General features: G+C 38.8%; 1 protein-coding gene across 1 annotated transcript in view; it reads right to left on the reverse strand.

Annotated features, from left to right (window-relative positions):
• Window positions 1–20,438, reverse strand: part of LOC143029930 (uncharacterized) — a 69,776-nt gene that overhangs the window by 27,198 nt on the left and 22,140 nt on the right. Inside the window, exons 12-16 of the mRNA XM_076193141.1 lie at window positions 20,152–20,318; window positions 16,683–16,788; window positions 15,850–15,947; window positions 12,432–12,595; window positions 2,083–2,266 (exon numbers count right to left, since the gene is read on the reverse strand). Coding sequence (XP_076049256.1) covers window positions 2,083–2,266; window positions 12,432–12,595; window positions 15,850–15,947; window positions 16,683–16,788; window positions 20,152–20,318 — 719 coding nt within the window. The remainder of the gene's footprint in view (window positions 1–2,082; window positions 2,267–12,431; window positions 12,596–15,849; window positions 15,948–16,682; window positions 16,789–20,151; window positions 20,319–20,438) is intronic.

A 20,438-nucleotide genomic window follows, 5' to 3' on the forward strand; every position in this document is an offset into this window, starting at 1 on the left:
GTGGTTCGAGGTAAAGGTGGGACATCGTCAGGGATACATTATGTCACCCTGGCTGTTCAACTTGTACATGGATAGGGTAGTGGGTCAGGGTTGGAGATGGTTAAAGAAAATGGAGAAAAGTGGGAGGTGAGCCAGCTGTTGTTTGCAGACGACACTGTGCTTGTGGCAGGATCAGAGGAGGGATTGAGGAAGTTGGTGACAGAGTTTGGGAGAGTGTGTGATGGAAGAAAGCTAAAGATAAATGTGGATAAAAGTAAGGTGATGAGATGTACAAGGGGTGAAAGTGGCAGTAGACTGGACATGAGCATTAAGGGAGAGCGACTGGAGGAAGTGGAAAGTTTTAGATACTTGATTGCAAATGTGGCAGGAAAAGGTGGACTGAAGGTGGAGGTAGAATGTAGATTGAGAGAAGCGAGTAAATGCCTTAGTGGATTAAAAAGTGTAATGAGGAATAGACATTTGGGAATGGATGCTAAGAGGAGACTGTATGAAGAAGTGATTGTGCCAAGAGCACTGTATGGGGTAGAAACATGGAACATAAGAGAGGAAGAGAGAAGGAGTTTGTGTTTGAGATGAGGTGTCTGAGAAGTATGATGGGGGTTACTAGGCTGGAGAGAGTGAGAAATGAGGAGGTGAGGAGGAGAACAGGGGTGGAAAGGGAGTTGGGAGATAGGGTTGATGAAAGAGTATTAGTATGGTTTGGACACATGGAAAGAATGAGTGAAGAAAGACTAGTAAAAGAGGTATGGAAGGCAGATGTGGAGGGAGTGAACATGAGGGGTCGACCTAGGATGAGATGAGATGGATGGGGTAAAAGGGGCTTTGGGGAAGAGGGGAATGTCTGTTGAGAAAGGACGGGAGAGGACAGAAGATAGGTGTGAATGGAAAATGGTTGTATATGGATGATGTTGTGATGCATGAGGTGAAATGGGTGGGGAATAGGGGGTGAGTTAGTATGTATGAGAAAAAATTGACGCAGCCCGAAGGGATTTCTCCCCGTCTTCTCCTTTTATGCATGGAGGGATGGAGAGGGGGGGGTCGCCGATTTAATGAAGCGGCATTGATGTGGAGGTGCTGTGTCTTGTGACACTGCTTCTGACCCAGGGCAGTGGACAAGGTGCAGGGATAACCCATCATCCAGGAGGTGCTAAGATAAGAGGAAGGGTGGGGGTGTGTGGAGTGTGTTCAGTGATGGAATGGGTGGGAATGATTTTATGCCTTTTCCTTTTTGGCTACCTCCCTTGTAAGGGGTTTTCAAAAGCCTTGGTATATGTATGTATGTATTTATCATTTATCATAAGTCATCATTATTTATCTGTTTATTATCTATCATTATCAATTAATGTATTTTATTTATTGGCATGCTCTGTCTTTATAATCCTTTGTAATATATATATATATATATATATATATATATATATATATATATATATATGTATATATGTATATGTGTATGTATGTATATATGTATATGTATGTATATGTATATTTGACAAAATAAGACACAATGAATTAATAAAGTTGAAGAAAATAGGGGTGGATGGGAATGATTTAAGGTTAATAGCAAATCTCTATCGGAAGCAAGAAGCAGTAGTGAAAACAGAACTGTCTGATTGTCAAAAGATTGAAAGAGACATGAGACACGGATATGAAATGTCACCATACATGTATAATTTATAAAGGGAGATAAAAATGAGAGATATTCACCATCAAAAAGTATGACAAATAGGAGGAAGAAATCTCAATAATATTAGATGTGCAGATGATATTGTGTTACTCACATAATCAGAAGCTCAGCTACAGGAATTAGTTACAGCACTAGTAGAAGCAAGTAGAAGCAGGTCTAAAAGTGAATAAAAAGAAAACAGAGGTGATGGTAATGACGAAAAAACGAGAATGTCCAAGGGTAAGAACTGAAATAGAAGGAAAAATATTGACATAGTACACTTCAATTATCTAGATAGCATGTTAACTTGGGATGGGAAAAGCAATGAAGAGATAAAGAGAATAATAGACCTAAATCATTTATGAAAACTACGGTTTAATAAATCAGTAGTTACTTTCTGAGAACTTACTGGTCACCTTTGTTTTAACCTGTGTAGATTCTCTAAAAGTAGTTTCTTCAGAAAATACGATATCTTTAAGGCCTTCTGAACCGAAGATGTGATCCCTTGGTTTGAGGTTTCCAAAAAAGAAGTCCTTCTTTGTCCTGAGCTCAGGGCAATCTGACTGTGCCAATGTTAGTGCACAGTGGTACCAAGGGACTCTTATGAGTTCGAAAAAAAAGCTCAGAAGGCTACAGGTTAATATTAACTTTAAGTAATTTCTCAAAGTTAATTCCTGATTTATCAAACCAAAATCGTACACAGATTTAATAAACAAAATAAAGAGGAGGGGAGTTTAATCGTAATCTTATTTAAGGTTACAATAGGTGTGGTTCAAAGTTTCAGGAAAGGTTCCTGAATCAAAGAAAATACCACTTCGTGGGAAAGTTTCCTGAACTAAGGTAAACACTAAGATTCCCAATAACAATTACCACACATTTCAACAAAATTAAACACTTAGTAACTAACAATAAAATTAACATGCAAACAAGATTTTTTTTTTTTTAATGTTGCACTTAGTCAGTATTATTATATGGATCTGAAATTTAGACAATTAGTAAACAAATGCAGGACAGAATAAAAGCAGTAATAATGGGATTTGGAGAAAGATGCGGAAAATTTCATGGACAGAATTTAAAACAAACTAAGAAATACTGCAGAAAATAGGAACACAGAGGGAAATAATAGGAATTATCAGGGAAAAACAGTTACACTTTGTAGGACAATTCATGAGAAAACAACAATTAGAACATATGTGCTTCACAGGAAAAATAGAAGGAAAGAGGGCAAGAGGAAGACCACACAGAAAATATGCAGATGGGTAAAGGACACCTGTAGGAGAAGAAATAACAAATGCCATCTTGTTAAAAAGAGCCATGTGCAGACAGGAATGGAGCTCCATGGCAGCCAATGTCCAAGTGGATACAGCACCCCGGTGAGGGTGAGGTATATATGTATATATGTATATGTATATGTATATATATATATGTATATATATATGTATATATATATATGTATATATATGTATATGTATATATATGCAACAGCAAATTGAGCTCTGATGAGTTTCCGATGAAGAGTTTCAAGTCTTCTAAAGATCTCTCTAGCATGGAGAGGTAAAGAAAAAATCAAGTTGCCGATAGAAGCCTTGTTCTATAGGGCCTACATGTCGAGCGCTTATAAGGAGGATGAGAAAGCACTTCTTCGTATCATCAAGGACAATGTGACCCCCACCAACGAGATGAACCGCATTAAACTTGCCATTTATTATAAGAACAAGAGGACTAAAGACCTTATCATGAAAAATAACAGCTCCCCACGCCCATCCGACATCGAGTGTGTGAGTCTGGTGTACCAGTTTAAGTGTCCTTTTGGGGACTGTACGCCCCAAGATTCCTACATCGGACTCACTACCACTCGCCTTTCCAGACGGTTGACATACCACCTTAACAATGGAGGCCCTAAGCGACACCTTCAGGAGACCCATAACATTCCAATCACCAGATCCATCTTAGTGGACAATACCACCATTTTAGACCAAGAAAGTGACAAGCGCCGTCTTGCCCTCCTTGAGGCCCTCCACATTAAATACAGCCAACCTACACTGAACACCCAACAGGAAGCCCCCACCATCCTTCCCAGCCTCAAACCATTCAGAATCCGCCAAACCAGACAACCCAGCTACGAGACAAATCAGCCCTCCCATGAGCAGTCACTCCGTCCGCGACGGACACCCAGGCCACAGTAACGGTCATCTGAGTGTCCTTTCCCAGTGGTCACAGTTCCCCTTCCCGCGTTCCTTTCCCCGATATTCAACGTGTCCTTTCCCAGTTTCAGACCAGAATAACGGTCATTTCTTTGTAATCTTTCCTAATGTTTACTTTCTGTATTTATAATCATACATTTCTTTGCTATTGTCACAATTGAAAATGCTAACTGTGATTAGCGAAACGTCTTGTATCCTGTTCTACCCATTAGATGGCTTCTATGGCCAACTTGATTTTTTCTTTACCTCTCCATGCTAGAGATATCTTTAGAAGACTTGAAACTCTTCATTGGAAACTCATCAGAGCTCAATATGCTGTTGCATACAATTCTATATGCCTTAAAGAAAATATTTTGCCACGTTACTCCAATATATATATATATATATATATATATATATATATATATATATATATATATAAATATATATATATATATATATATATATATATATATATATATATATGTATGTATATATATATATGTTACGTACTCGCATGTACATTAAACTCACCTTTTTCTATTGCACATGGGCCTTGGATCAGGGAAATGCAGGAGTTCAGTCTTCTCTTGTTTATTCTGCTTAGCGAACATGAGGATTTTACACGTGTTTTCAACACCAATGCTAGGCTTACTCTCTCTATGCGAGGTATGGCAAGCGACGCCGGGAGCCCCCCCTGGCGTCCCCCCATGCATACCCTAGCTACATCCCTTGCTTATGCTTCGACTCTCCGAGATCACGCATCACTTACACGCATACCAACCATCCAGGCACACTCTGCAACATTCATACATGCAATTTCGCCACATTATATGTAATATATATATATATAGTATATATATATATATATATATAAATATATATATATATATATATATATATATATATATATATATATATATATATATAATATATGTATATATTATATAATTCATATGAACATATACATAAATATACAAATATTCATGTATAAAAATAATATATATATAAATATATAAATATATATATATATATATAAATATATATATATATATAAATACAGGATAGTCGTCGACCTCACGACCTATGGCGACTTATGAACTGATCGACTTTACGACCACGAGATAGTGCCAAAAATATTTAACATTTAAATAGAGTAATCAAGAATTGCAATGTATATAATCTGGCAGCGCAGAACAATTACTCCGCACGCCGCGAGACCGCTGGTAACGATAGTTTTGGCAGGCTGCCGACAGCGTCAGCATCCCAGCCAGGCTAAATATTCCTGTTAATTTTTTGTTTGAAGTAAAATCCTTTCCTAATTTTGCATTGCATTTTGTAATTTTTGTATTTCTAAAAGTTTTGTGCAATTAATAAAATGTAAACAAATACTTTTTCTTATGCCTAGGCTAGTTTGTCGATAACAGTATGTTCGGTACAGTGAATGTTATACGTAACCGGAAAAGAATGTGTTTTGAAAATAAAAAAAAAATTCAAATTTTGGCTTGCATTTTTGTATTTTTTATATGTTTTGCAATTAATAAAAATGTAACAGTAAAACTTTTTTATGCCTAGGTCTGTTGGTCGATTAACAAATATGTTCGGTACAAGCATTTTTGGTATTTTTATGTTTTTTGCGATTAATAAAATGTAACAGTTAAACCTTTGTTTGGGTAGTGCCTAGTCTGTTGTCGATAACAATATTTTCGGTAGAGTACGTAAACGGAAAGAATTCGTTTTGACCAATAAAAAAAAAAAAAAAAATGTCCGGAAATTTTTGCCTTGCAATGAATTTTTAATGTAACCAAACAAAAAACAACGTATTTGATAGGTCAAAGATACACAGGGACTTTATTCAGTTATGCGTATGCCTAGGCTACGTCTTCCTAACGAAAATTATAAAAAAGCTGTTAATGAATATTAAACAACGTAGCTCAAAGATAATAAAATTTTATTCAGTATGCATACGTTTCTAAAAGAAAGTCTGATGATAAAATGATAAAAAGGTTAGAAAATAACTTGCACAGTATTAGATATCATAGGTTAAAGATGATAGGATCTTATTCAGTATGCCTATGCCTAGGCTACGTTTCCCCAAAGAAAATCAGATAAAATTATAAAAAGGTTAAGAAATACTATACAACATAGTTCAAAGATGCTAGAAGATTATTTCAGTATGCTAAATACAATATACAATATACATTAACAAAAATATTTAAAGGGTAATATATACTTGTATATATATATAAAGACCGACTTGCGTCCAGATCGACTTACGACCTGTCTGTCGGAACCGAACTCGGTCGTAAGTCGACGACTACCTGTATATATATATATAATATATATATATATATGTATATGTATATATATACATATATATATACATGTATATATGTATATACACGTAATACATATAATACATATACACATATATATATATATATATATATATATAGATATATATGTATATATATATATATATATACATACATATACCAAGGCCTTTTCCCCCTTTCAAGGGAGGTAGCCAAAAAGGGAAAGGCATAAAAAACACTCCCACCCATTTCATCCCTAAATACACTCCACATCCCTCCCACCCTTCCTCTCATCTGAGCACCTCCTGGATGACGGGTCATCCCTGCACCCTGCCCACCCTGTGTGAGTAAATTTTGACGCAGCCCGAAGGGATTTCTCCCCGTCCTCTCCTTATATGCAAGGGGGGACGGAGAGGGGGGGTCGCCGATTAAATGAAGCGGCCTTGCTGTGGATGTGCTGTGTCTTGCGACACTGCTTCTGACCCAGGGCGGTGGGTTAATACATATATATATATATATACATATATATATACACATATATATATAAATATATATATATATATATATATATATATATATATATATATATATATATACATATACATATATATACCGTATTTTTCGGACCATTAGGCGCTTTGTACCATAAGACGCACCCATAATTTGCTCTTCCCCGTCCTTACATAAGGCGCACCTGATCATAAGGCGCAGCTGGTCTCGTCATCGGATAATCATGCTTATGTGAGTGCATTCAGAACTGATCATTTTCGTTGTCGAATGAGAAAAAATCATTTGAGATTTAGCAAAATTACAAAAATAAATGATATATATTTTTATTTTGGTCAGTGAAATCAGACCACCTCCATGGATGGTCTGCCCTACAACTACCCCTAAAAAACAACATAAACACGTTACGGGAATTGTAGGGAATAAAACCAGCATTAGCAGTTTTTATTTCCCGGAATTCTCTATTCACGTAAAAACACAAGATTACAAACGAAGGTAAATCTTTAGTTTCGACCATGGGCGCAATATAGCAATAGAAACTTAATTATTAATTTTGTAAATTGTAATGTATCAACGTAATATGCAATTTTGTGAGTGGAAATAAAAAACGAAAAAAGATACTAAAACAGATTTCGTAAATTAACGAAGTCTTGTCGGACGAATGGTACGCCATGTTTGTTATGATAGATGCCGACATCTAACCTAACCTGTGTTTAATAAATCATTACCTGCAAATTAAATGTCATCCGGCTCGTCCTCGTTGGTCGTCGTCATGAGAGACGTTGGCGGGCTTTTCAACCACTCTCTCAGCTTGCGGGGTATACAGTTCCTATGCTACCAACTTCGTTTCATTAGCATATTTGCTTGTAGCAAGGTATTTTTTTTTCATTTCCGCCCACAAAATTGCATATTACGTTGATACATTTTAATTTACAAAATTAATAATTAATTTTCTTTTGCTATATTGCGCCCATGGTCGAAACTTAAAAATTCCCAAATGACTACAGTCGGAGTGGAGCGAGACTAGACCAATGTAGAATGGCTGTCTTTGTTGTAGACGCTATCATGTCATAGCCATGATAGCGTTAATGAATGCGGTGGCATGGACTCGAAAACTGTCGAAGTTTTCGCAATTTTCTTGTGAAGATACATGCATCTTGGTTATAACTTGGTTGTAACTTTTGCTAGGCCTATGCACTGTCGCCGTCGGCAGGCTAGCTACAAAACATGTGAAAATAGTACGTCACTGTCCGAGGCATTTTTTTTGTAATGAAGCCACACATAAGGCGCACCTCACGATAAGGCGCACCACCCAATTTTGGCCGATTTTAAGGATTTTGCCTGCGCCTTATGGTCCGAAAAATATGGTACATATATATATATATATATATATATATATATATATATATATATACATACACATATATATACTATATATATATATAGATATATATAATATATATATATAATAATATACAGTGGCCGCGAAAAGCTTTGGGCGCAAAATTGTATGCGGCCAAACTTTCCGCTAAACTCAAAATTATGCGAAAAATACAACTTTCCCGCCCAAACTTTTCGCTATTTTTTCAATGCTAGCTTTTGTACCCGTATTTAGCCGAGACAATACACACTACTTGGCAACTCTGTTTAGGTGCACTCGATGTCACGTGGAGTCAGTTTTCTAGACATCTCTCACGGGGAGTAGTTCTTTTTTTTTGCGGTGGTCTCTGTTTTTGTGCCTTGATATCTCCATAATGGGAAGTGGTAAAGAGCTGGAAAGAGACACAGTTACAATCATAACCCTCTATAAGGAGGGTTATAAGTGTAAATATATTGCTACTCGTGTGGGAATTGTTGTGCGTCAAGTGCAAAAGTGGACCAAGAAATTTCGAGACGGAGGAAGTGACATCATTCCTACTCCAAAGCATCGCTCTGGTCGGCCAAGGAAGATATCAAATTGTACTTCTACGGTTATTAGGAGGCAGTTAGATAAAGATCCAACGCTCACAGCTCGAAAACTGAAAGAAAATAACCCTGCACTGCTGCATGATGTGTCTGTAAGATGTATTTCTGATCATTTAGCCAAAGATTTACAATACCGTAGTTGCTGTGCTAAAGTTCTTCCCCTCCTAAGTGCAAAAAACATACGTGATCGCATAGCATTTTGCAAGAAATATAAGGACTGGTCCTTAGAAGACTGGGAACGAGTATTGTGGAGTGATGAGTCAACGTTTGTGGTGTCGTCGGGCTGCAGGTCAAAGCGTGTGAGGCGCCCCAGGGGGTCTGACCCTAATGACCCTCGCTATACAGCTAAAGTGGTGAAACATGCTGCAAGTGTTATGGTGTGGGGATGCTTTGCATTTGGTGGAGTTGGCAATTTAGTGTTTCTTGCACAAAATGAGAGTGTAAATCAGTACACTTATTTCGAGTTATTGTGTGATAACCTGCCTGAAAGTTTTGAAAAGTGCAATGCTAGTTGGTTTATGCAGGACGGAGCTCCTGCTCACACAGCTCGGTCTGTTACCCAATGGTTAGAAGACTGTGGTGTTGATTACTTCAAAAAATGGCCTGGAAATTCTCCAGACCTAAATCCCATTGAGCACGTATGGCATATAATTAAAAAACAGCTTCAAGATCGTGACGTCTCCACTGTAGCTAAGCTAAAAACAGAAATACAGGATATTTGGTGTGCCGTTACGAGCAGTAACGGGGCTTTTTTTTATAATTCCGTGTTTACATATTTTTTGTCGTAAGGCTCGTTTCCCCTCAGAAGGGGTTTCAATTTTGTTTTTTGTAATGCTTTAATTTTAAGTGTATTTCAAACAGAGACCTCATCTGTTCGAAAATCCCACCTTTGTAAGTTGTCTGCAAGCTATGTCGCAAGATAACATCGCATTATTTGTACAATGTTCACTTTAAGAATTAGAATTAAGAAGGTGTGTAAGACCGGTTGCCGTTTGTGATGTCACGTCACACTTCTAGGCGCCAGGCTGGTTTCAAAACGCCTAAGGTGTACACACCCCTCTCCGTAATCAACTCATTTTCATCATTCCACCGTAACTATCGAAATTCCTTTGGGTCCATCCTGCGTGATGGATCGGATCTGCAATAAAGACGCATCTAACATTCCCGTGAATAAATAACCTTCCGTCCCAAGTCTGTCTACGTCACGGACGCTATGATGCTGATTGTCCATTTGATCTGCGCAGTCCCCAGTTCGCTGCGCCTCATTTGGGATGATATTATTCCTCAACACGTACAAAACCTGGCAAGATGCATCCCGGCACGTTTGGAGAAGGTCATAAAGCTTAAAGGAAAATTGCTTGGTAAATAAGGTATGTAATAAGCCATTTATAGGTCTTTAAATGATTATTTAAATGTCACAAGTGTTTAAATTTGTGTCTCGTTAAATACGCGCCCAAACTTTTCGCGGCCACTGTACATACATACATATACCAAGGCTTTTTTTCCCCTTACAAGGGAGGTAGCCAAAAAGGAAAATGCATAAAATCATTCCCACTCATTCCATCCCTGAATACACTCCACACCCCTCCACCCTCCCTCTCATCTTAGCACCTCCTGGATGACAGGTCATCCCTGCACCTTGTCCACTGCCCTGGGTCAGAAGCAGTGTCGCAAGACACAGCACATCCACAGCAAGGCTGCTTCATTAAATCGGCGACCCCACCTCTCTGTCCCCCCATGCATAAAAGAAGACGGGGAGAAATCCCTTCGGGTCTGCTTCAAATTTTGCTCACACATACTACCTCACCCCCCATCCTCCTGCCCATTCCACCTCATGCATCACAACATCATCCATATACAACCATTCTCCATTCACCCCTGTCTTCTGTCCTCTCCCGTCCTTCCTCAACAGACATTCCCCTCTTCCCCAAAGCCCCCTTCACCCCATCCATCCACCTCATCCTAGGACGTCCCCTCATGTTCACTCCCTCCACATCTGTCTTCCATACCTCTTTTACTAGTCTTTCTTCACTCATTCTTTCCATGTGTCCAACCCATCCTAATACTCTTTCATGAACCCCATTATATATATATATATATATATATATATATATATATATATATATATATATATATATATATATTTGTATTTACCTTACTTAGTTGTATTTAACGGGAAGAGAGCTATGCTCGCAGTGCCCCGCTATTGTATCTTTCAGCATCTAGTTTGATCTTAAATTCTTGTATATTTTTTACGCTCGCTGTTTTCTAATTCAGTTTGTTCCAGCTATCTGTCACTGTGTGAGGGAAGCTATTCTTTTTCAGATCTCTTCTGTAACTATCCTTTTTAAGTTTATTTTCATGTCCTCTTGTTTTTCTTTTATCCCACTTTAGTAAATCATCTCTATCAAAGATTTCCATCCCCTTCCTAATTCTATAGATGGTTAGTAGATCTCCTCTTTCTCTTCTTTGTTCCAGGGTTGGTAGTTCAAGTTTGGACAGCCTTTGTTCGTAAGTCAATTTGAAGAGTGTTGGTGCCATCTTTGTTGTTGCTCTTTGATTTTTTTCTAATTTCTTTATGTTCTTTTTAGTACTAGGTGTCCATAGTGTTACAGCATACTCCAATTTTGGTCTTATCAATGTAACTAATATTTTCTTCACCATTTCTTCGTCCACATAGTCAAAGGCCACTTTCATTGATCTTAATAAATTGAAAGTTTCCCCAACTGTTTTGTTGATATATTTGTCTGGTGCCATGTCATTGATGATAGTTACTCCTAGGTCCTTTTCCAACTTGACTTTTTTAACTTCCTTTGTACCAATTTTATATTGTCCCAATATTCTATTTTTGCTTTTTCCAAATTCCATTATACTATATTTCTTTATGTTGAACTTCACTTCACACTCATAGCTCCATTTACAGACTTTGTCCAGGTCTTTTTGTGGTGATTTACGATCTTCCTCTGTATTTACTCTCTTTAGTAGTTTATATGTATGTCTGTATTTCTATACAAAATAGGCAGTGAATAGTGAACCTCAAAGGAGACTAAGATGAAGGTTGATGGATTAAGTAAAGGGGACATTGGATTCAAGAGGAATGTCTGTCAAGCAAGGAAGAGAGTATTAACCTCTTCAGTACGGGCCAAAATCTCGCGGGCAGCATTATCTGCCAGACGTACGATGTGTCGTAATAATACTCGCATCATAAAATATAGTCACCGCTTATATCGATCGTTCTCTCTTTCACCTGTGAATTTTGATAATCATAGAAAATGTGATGAAGACAGTTTAGAGAGTATGTCATTACGCAGGGGCAACTACAATAAATATAATCAAGACGCCGATATGGCAGCCTCGCATATCCACTTGCTCCTCATGCCGCCTACGTATGCAGCACCGTATGGAAGGGGTTAATGATAGGAATGAATGGAGAGTAATTGTACATGGATGAAGAAGTGATGCAGGTCAAAGAGATATACTTTTCTGTTCTGTAAATTTTTGAGTGGATACAGAGGAAGTGAAGTTTCCTTTAAATGAAATGGTGGGATTAAACCAGTTCTGGCTGTCAGAACCTGCTGTGGAGGCACATTCTTGGTTTATTCTCACTGACCCATGCAGTGTGGTGGCAGTCAGGGATGACCCTTCATCTGTGAGGTGCTAAGATAGAAGAGCCAATGAATGGGTTTTGGATGGGTGTGGAGTGGATGTATACTTTGACTCAGAACCCCAAACCCCATCCCAATAAGGGAGAAAAGACCTCAAATTTGGCAAAAGAAAATCTCTATAGGATCTCACTTTGGTGAAAGAGCTGATTCTGAGGGTCGACTTACCATGATGCCCTCATCGACAAGTTTGAGTCCTGAAATCTTGTCTCCAAGTGTGATGATACAAGGATGTGTGCCAGTCTTCCAGCCCTCGTAGTCATTGTAGGCCCACAGCACCAATGTTCGATTTTCTGCCTAAAAATTGAGACTATGTGAATTTGTATGTGCACTTTTTTCCATTCTATTGGGAAGTTCTGGAACTCTCTTCATTTAACTATATGTCCACCTACCAATCACTTCCTAATCAAAATTACCATAATATGTGCTCAAGAAATTAAACCCCAATAAAAAGACATATATACTACAACAAATCAAAATGGTCGAAACACACAGAAGAAATAGGGACATACTTGGAAAGCACTAACATAATTCACTCCCCATCCATAAAACATACACAAAAAGGTCTCAGTGGTGGACTAGATCTCTCTTAAGAAGCAACAAGGGGTGTATGTTAGGGGACTAAAGGAACCAAGTAAATCAATTAATCGATCCGTTCCACTAGTTTTTTCTTTACAGGAGACCTACAACTCCCAAGTAAATGACAACAATCACTGGATTGACTACAAGTCACTCAAGGAAAAGATATTGTGTTGTAATGAAATAATTTTAAGCAGAAAAGGGATCTGAGGGATGAATACAAAGAGAGGGAGTAATTGTGACCATGGCACTGTATGAAGAAGAGACTTGGAGTTTGAAGGGGACAGAAAGAAAGAACATGAACATGTTTGAGATGAAGTGGTGGAATTATGAAGATGGATAGAGTGTGAAATGTGGGGAATGGCATTAACATGTGAGTGAAGTGACACATCCTCTAGTGTATGTTCCTGATGGATGATATACATTCCAAAGGCTCCTTCCTCCTTATAAGTGGGATGGCACACCCATTACATACACATCAAAACCCATTTATACATTCACTGATGGTAATTATATAAATTTAAATGGAGCTGAGTGAGGCTCAGATGAGCCTTGTTTGAACAACTGAGGGACAACTATTGTCAGACATGGATGGGTGCAAGGCTCAGTGGGCTGAGTACTTTGAGTATTTGCACATGGCTGACCCTCTAAATGTTCAGTTTTCCTGGCTGATGTTTGGATGATAGTTGCTGATTCATAGATAATTGAAACTCTACCATCTCTGAGGCTATGAATATGTTAAAGGGTGGAAAGGAAGCTGACATTACAATGTCGGCACAGAGCGGCTGAAAGCTAGAGGTGAAATCATGTTGTGTGATTGTGGGTACTCTGCACCCAACACCCACTAATACCCTGTATAGGCTCTGTGGGCTAGCTCTACTACCCATAAGATAAGGAGAGAGTGTAGCTCGAAGGAGAAAGAAAAAAAGAAAAAAAAAAGAGAGAGAGAGAAAGAGAGAGAGAGGCCCACATGTACCTAATGCACAGTCCTCATTTCTTAAACCAAAGGAACATTTTGCTACAATGGAGGAACTTCTTGCTGATGTACCTCCAAAATTACACAGGCATAATGTGGAGGAGATTACTTCACTGTACCAGCCTGGCTATGCAATATAACCTCAACTTGGGATTTCCTGAAGGGTACCTCACTAAAGAAAGGGGAGTAATGTGCACTCAATGGAATGTGGTCTGGAATAGGGAAAAGAGTAATAAACATGGTCAGATTGGCCCTGAGTGAGTCTACAGCATGTGACTGTGTAGCAGCAAGCAATATTATGAAAACCTGCCCACTCAGCAAATAATTACTTTGACATCCTAACCATAAACATTGCTGTCTCTTGGTAGAGTAATGCCTAGTGAGACAGGATATGATGATCTAGCATTAGACAGACTAAAATCCTTTAAGGGTGTCACGGTGTCAAAAGAATTGATGCAAATTATATTACCGTATTTTTCGGACCATAAGGTACTTCGTACCATAAGGCGCACCCATAATTTGCTATTCCCCGTCCTTACATAAGGCACACCTGACCATAAGGCGCACCTGGTCTTGTCATCGGATATTCATGTATATGTGAATGCATTCAGAACTGAACATTTTCGATGTTGAGAAAAATCGGTTGGGATTTAGCAAAATTACAAAAATAAATGATATATTTTTTTTATTTTGGTCAGTGAAATCAGACCACCTCCATGGACGGTCTGCCCTCCCAATACCCCTAAAAAACAACATAAACACATTATGGGAATTGTGGGGAATAAAACCAACATTAGCCGTTTTATTCCCGGAATTCTCTATTCACTTAAAAACGCAAGATATAGCAATAGAAAATTAATTATTAATTTTATAAATTATAATGTATCAACGTAATATGCAATTTTGTGAGCAGAAATAAAAAACAAAAAAGGTGCTTAACCAGATTTCGTAAGTAACGAAGTCATGTCAGACGAATGGTATGCCATGTTTGTTATGATAGATGCCGACGTCGAAGAAATGAAAGGATGATAAATTCGTCTAACCTAACCTAACCTAACCTGTGTTTAATAAATCATTACCTGCAAATTATATGTCATCCAGCCCGTCGTCGTCGTCGGCGTGAGAGACGTTGGTGGGCTTTTCAACCACTCTCTCAGCTTGTGGGGTATACAAAGTTCTTGCAGTTTGAAGGAATGCATGTATCTCCGCTCCATAACATTCCTTCAAGAAAATGTACCTGGCAAGGTACTGTCGGAAGTACTGAGGCCGTCAATTGACAGACGACAAGATGGCGTCCCGATCCTATGCTACCGACTTCATTCATTAGCATATTTGCTTGTAGCAAGGTATTTTTTATTTTCATTTCCGCCCACAAAATTGCATATTACGTTGATACATTTTAATTTACAAAATTAATAATAAATTTTCTATTGCTATATTGCGCCCATGGTCGAAACTTAAAAAATACCCAAATGACTGCAGTCTGAGTGGAGCGATACTAGACCAATGCAAAATGGCTGTCTGTGTTGTGGACGCTATCATGTCATAGCCATGATAGCGTGAATGAATGCGGTGGCATGGACTCGAAAACTGTCGAAGTTTTCTCAATTTTCTTGTCAAGATACATGCATCTTGGTTAAACTTGGTTGTAACTTTTGCTAGGCCAATGCACTGTCGCCCTCGGCAGGCTAGCTATGAAATGTGTGAAAATAGTACGTCACTGTCCGAGACATTTTTTTGCACTGAAGCCACACATAAGGCGCACCTCACGATAAGGCGCACCACCCGATTTTGGGCGATTTTAAGGATTTTGCCCGCGCCTTATGGTCCGAAAAATACAGTATCCTTTTCAATACAGTGATACCCTTTAAACTGAATGAAATCATCTGGACTAGCCAAAAGAAAACCTATAGAAAGGTTCTGTTCCAGCTAACTCAAGACAACTATATTGAACTGAAGGCCATCACTCAGTCAAAGGAGTTTAAAATATTCTTACTTTATTGATGCGAATGATAAGCGGCAGTTCAATGGTCAGAACTTTGCTTGCAGTCTCGTTGCCATCAATCCAGAGGGCTGACCATTCAGTGGCTGTCCCTAAAACAATAATAATTCTTTTAATTGAGACAACAGTAATGATGGTGCATGGTTCCACTCCTGAAGAGTGGAAAAAAAGTATCTCTGGCATCCTCATACAGAGAACAATGTCTAGGATGAATTTTGGTGTAAGAAGGAAGAAGGAGTGAAGTACACATACTTTATTGTAAGGGGCAGCTTGATTAGTATTTGGCCTTGAAGGTCCACTGCAGAACTGGTAGTCTATCTCATAGTGGATAATTCAGCCTTTGTACCTTAACCCCTTCCATACGGTGCCGCACACGTAGGCTTCATGGACTTAGATCTCGGTGGCAGCAGCCAATGCCAGCCGTACGACGTGTCGTAATAATACTCGCATCATAAAATATAGTCACCGCTTATATCGATCGTTCTCTCTTCACTCGTGAATTTTGATAACCATAGAAAATGCGATTACAAAAGAATTAGAAAGAATGTCATTATGGAGGGGCGACTACAATAAATATAATCAAGACGCCGATATGGCAGCCTCGCGAATACACTCGCTCCCCATGACGCTTACGTGTGCGGCCCCGTATGGAAGGGGTTAACACAGTGACTTTATTCAGCACAGTCAAGTTGTATGTATGGTGCAAAGTGCATGTGGATTGACCTATTCTCTCTGACAACTCTCTGTCCAACCCCCTTTGTCTGCCTCCTCTCTACATTACTCATTCCAAATGTATAAATGCATATATACATGTAAGGTATACTTACCATTCCCAGCCTCTGGTTTGATTAACATATCAACAAGATCATCCTCCTCTACTGGCTGGAATGTGCTTGGACATTGAATGTTATCCACTGCTTCCTTGAGTACAACCTACAAGGGGGTAGAAAGAAAATATTGAAAATAGATTATGATAAATCAAAATACAATACTGTTAGGCATTAATATCTTAATGGTTATTTTTCCCCCTTGTGTTGGGTTGCCCTTATTATTTTCACTTGTGAAAATAGCCCTCACAGCTCCTCTGGATTAAAAAAAAAAAAAAAAAAAAAAAATCAATCTCCTTGTTGTACTAGTAGACTATCTGGCAGAACACACATCAAAATTATCTTGACACCAGAATCTAGAATCTAGACCAGCGTTTCTCAACCAGGGTTTCGCGGCCGCAAAAGGTTATTGTAAAAATGTGATATAGACATCATCCTATCTAACCTATTATTACGATCGAAATACAATGAGAAAGATATGGAATATGTGTTTTTTTGTGCAGGGGTTACTTGAGACATGTGATTTATTTTAAAGGTTTCCTCCTGTAGTTTCTAATTTCTTTAGCAATTTCTTATGTGGCACCTTATCAAAAGCATTTTTGAGGTCTAGAAATGCACAATCAGCCCATCCATCTCTTTCTTGTATTATATCTATTAGCCTTGAATAGAAACACGTTGAGTTTGTGACGCATGATCATCCTTGTCTAAATCCAAACTGCCTCGGATTTAGTACATTGTTTTTTCCAAGTGCTTTACCCATCTAATTTTGATCATTCCTTCACAAATTTTAGCTACCATACTTGTAAGAGAGACTAGTCTATAGTTTGTAGGATCTTCTTTGTTTCCCCCCTTATATATTGGTACATTTGCTCTTTTCCATTCTTCTGGAACTTTTCCTTCCTTCAATGAACTGCTATGTATTTTGTGTTTGTTCATTCTTGCATTCTCTCAAAATCCAATTTGCCATTTTATCTGGACCATGCAATTTTCTAACATCGAGATTACTCAAGTATTTCATTATTTCATTCCTTGTTACTTCTATCTCTTTCATAGGGGGGTCTTTCCCCTCTCACTCGACATCTCTAAGTTGTATGTTCTCTCTTGTAAACACTGATTTAAAATGCTTGTTCATAATTTCTGCCATTTCTATTTCCTCTGTGTATTCAACTCCTCCTTGTCATAGTTTCACTAATTCTTGTTTGTTTTTCAGTTTGTTGTTTACATACATACATACATACATACATACACCAAAGGCTTTTTCCCCCTTACAAGGGGGGTAGCCAAAAAGAAAAAGGCATAAAAACCATTCCCACCCATTCCATCCCTAATACACTCCACTCCCCTCCACCCTCCCTCTTATCTTGGCACCTCCTGGATGACGGGTCATCCCTCCATTTTGTCCACTGCCCTGGGTCAGAGGCAATGTCGCAAGACACAGCACATTCACAGCAAGGCTGCTTCATTAAATCGGAGACCCCCCTCTCTGTCTCCTCATGCAGAAAAGGAGAAGACGGGGAGAAATCCCTTTGGCCTGTGTCAAATTTTGCTCACACATACTACCTCACCCCCCATCCCCCCCCAACCATTCCACCTCATGCATCACAACATCATCCATATACAACCATTTTCCATTCACCCCTGTCTTCTGTCCTCTCTTGTCCTTCCTCAACAGACATTCCCCTCTTCCCCAAAGCCCCTTTCACCCCATCAATCCATCTCATCCTTGGTCGCCCCCTCATGTTCCTCATGTTCACTCCCTCCACATCTGCCTTCCATACCTCTTTTACTAGTCTTTCTTCACTCCTAGCTCTACTCTATCCTTCACTCCCTCCCACTCCTCTCTCAACTTCTTCTTATACTCCTTCTCCTTTTCCTTTTCATTTAAAGAGTTCACTCTAAGCACCTCCCTACCCTTTGTCCTTTTCCTCTTTCTCCATCTATCCTCCACACTCAATTTACCTTCCATCAAAAAATGATCTGATATTTCCCCACCCTCTCCCCTTAGCACATGTACATCCTTAACTCTTCCTATTATACTCCTATCTACCACAACATAGTCCATTAATGCTCTATCTACCACCCTTCCATCCACCACCCTCTCCCATGTATACTTATGCTTGACTTTCTTCCGAAATACTGTATTTGCTATCATCAACTCTCTTTCTAGACACATCTCCACCATCAACTCTCCACTACGATTCTTTACTGGAACTCCACATTTCCCAATCACTCCGTCAATTGGTTCATTTCCTACCCTAGCATTAAGGTCCCCCAGTACTATTACATTGACATTTCTCCCTAAGCCCTCTATACACTCATTTAAATCTATCCAAAAAGCCTCCCTTTCTTCTACACTCTTCTCATTATCAGGCCCATATGCACTTACAAAAACCCATATCTCCTTTCCTAGTTTCACCTTCATCCACATTATCCTTGAGGAAACCTCCTTCTACTCCACTACACATTTACTTATCTCTTCACTTACTAGTATAGCCACCCCTTCTCTCCCTCGCCCACTCTTCACTCCTGATAACCTCCCTCTTACACTCGCCCTTCCCTTTCAGCTTAGTTTCACTCAATGCCAACACATCCATCTTTCTTCTCACGAACATACTACCTATTTCTTCCCTTTTACTCTCATCTGTACCACATCCACGCACATGAAAAGACCCAAACCTTAGGGTGCTGGTTGGAAAACTAGACACTCTTATGCCTTTACTTTTTTTAGAAATGTCCCCTGTGGGGCTACAGGGAAAAGGATGCCTGGTCCCAATCCCCATCCCTTTTTTTCTCGCCTCTTACAATCCAAGTGGAAATACTTGGTGGTAGTATTCTTTTGCCCCCACCACAGGGTAGGTAGGTGAAAAAGGAAACGAATATTCAGAGAAATTGTACAGGACAGTAATAAGGGGTTGGGGGACAGCATAACAGAGGGACAGTCATAATATAAAAGTGTCATAATTTCTCTATGAACAGAGTTTTTCTCTATCACAGACAAAATGATGTGTGGCTCTGATCTGTAGGGGTGCCCCATATAGACCCTAAAGTATCAAATGCATGCTACTTTGCCACAATAACATGCAGCCAATACCCCAGATGGGGATATATATATATATACATATATTGAATACTTGACTGTGCATCATTTTATCTCTAGACAAGGATGTTATTTATAATGCCATGATGGGCATCTTAGAGGACTGCTCCACAGCTTTTCCTATATAGTCCCCAATTCCAAATTGTTCAGCATTATATGTAGACATATTTCACCAAATCTTTTACTCAGGAGAGGCATCTGATAAGTGTGTGAATTTTTGACAGTTGGATTAAATGAATCTACCTCTGAGGCTCGAACATTTGAATGGGTGTCATCTTACTGAATTGGAAGAAAATTGGGTGTGATTATTATATATTAAGAGAAAGAAATCACAAGCATAGCTGCTTTCCTGTATTGTGATTAGGTAAATACCTGCAACATCCATTCTGCTTCAGACACCTCATTCGAGGCTTTTAGTACAATGATATGGTCACCAACTTCCGCCTTAGTTAATATACACTTGATCAGCTTACTAGGTTGTGAGGGCTTTTTCTCTTGGATTAGCGGTTCTGTTTTCAAGTCCCACTCCTCCTTGTGAACTGTAGAGAAAGAAAAGGTGGTAACATTTCATATGATGAGTTCTACAAAATTTCTTCTGCTTTGTAACACACACTCATTTGATCAAAGGGTTGATTCAGGATAAAACAAAATCTCTATCA

Source organism: Oratosquilla oratoria, chromosome 11 (genome assembly GCF_046742065.1).
Source record: "Oratosquilla oratoria isolate Oo_2021 chromosome 11, ASM4674206v1, whole genome shotgun sequence".
Lineage (NCBI taxonomy): Eukaryota > Metazoa > Arthropoda > Malacostraca > Stomatopoda > Squillidae > Oratosquilla > Oratosquilla oratoria.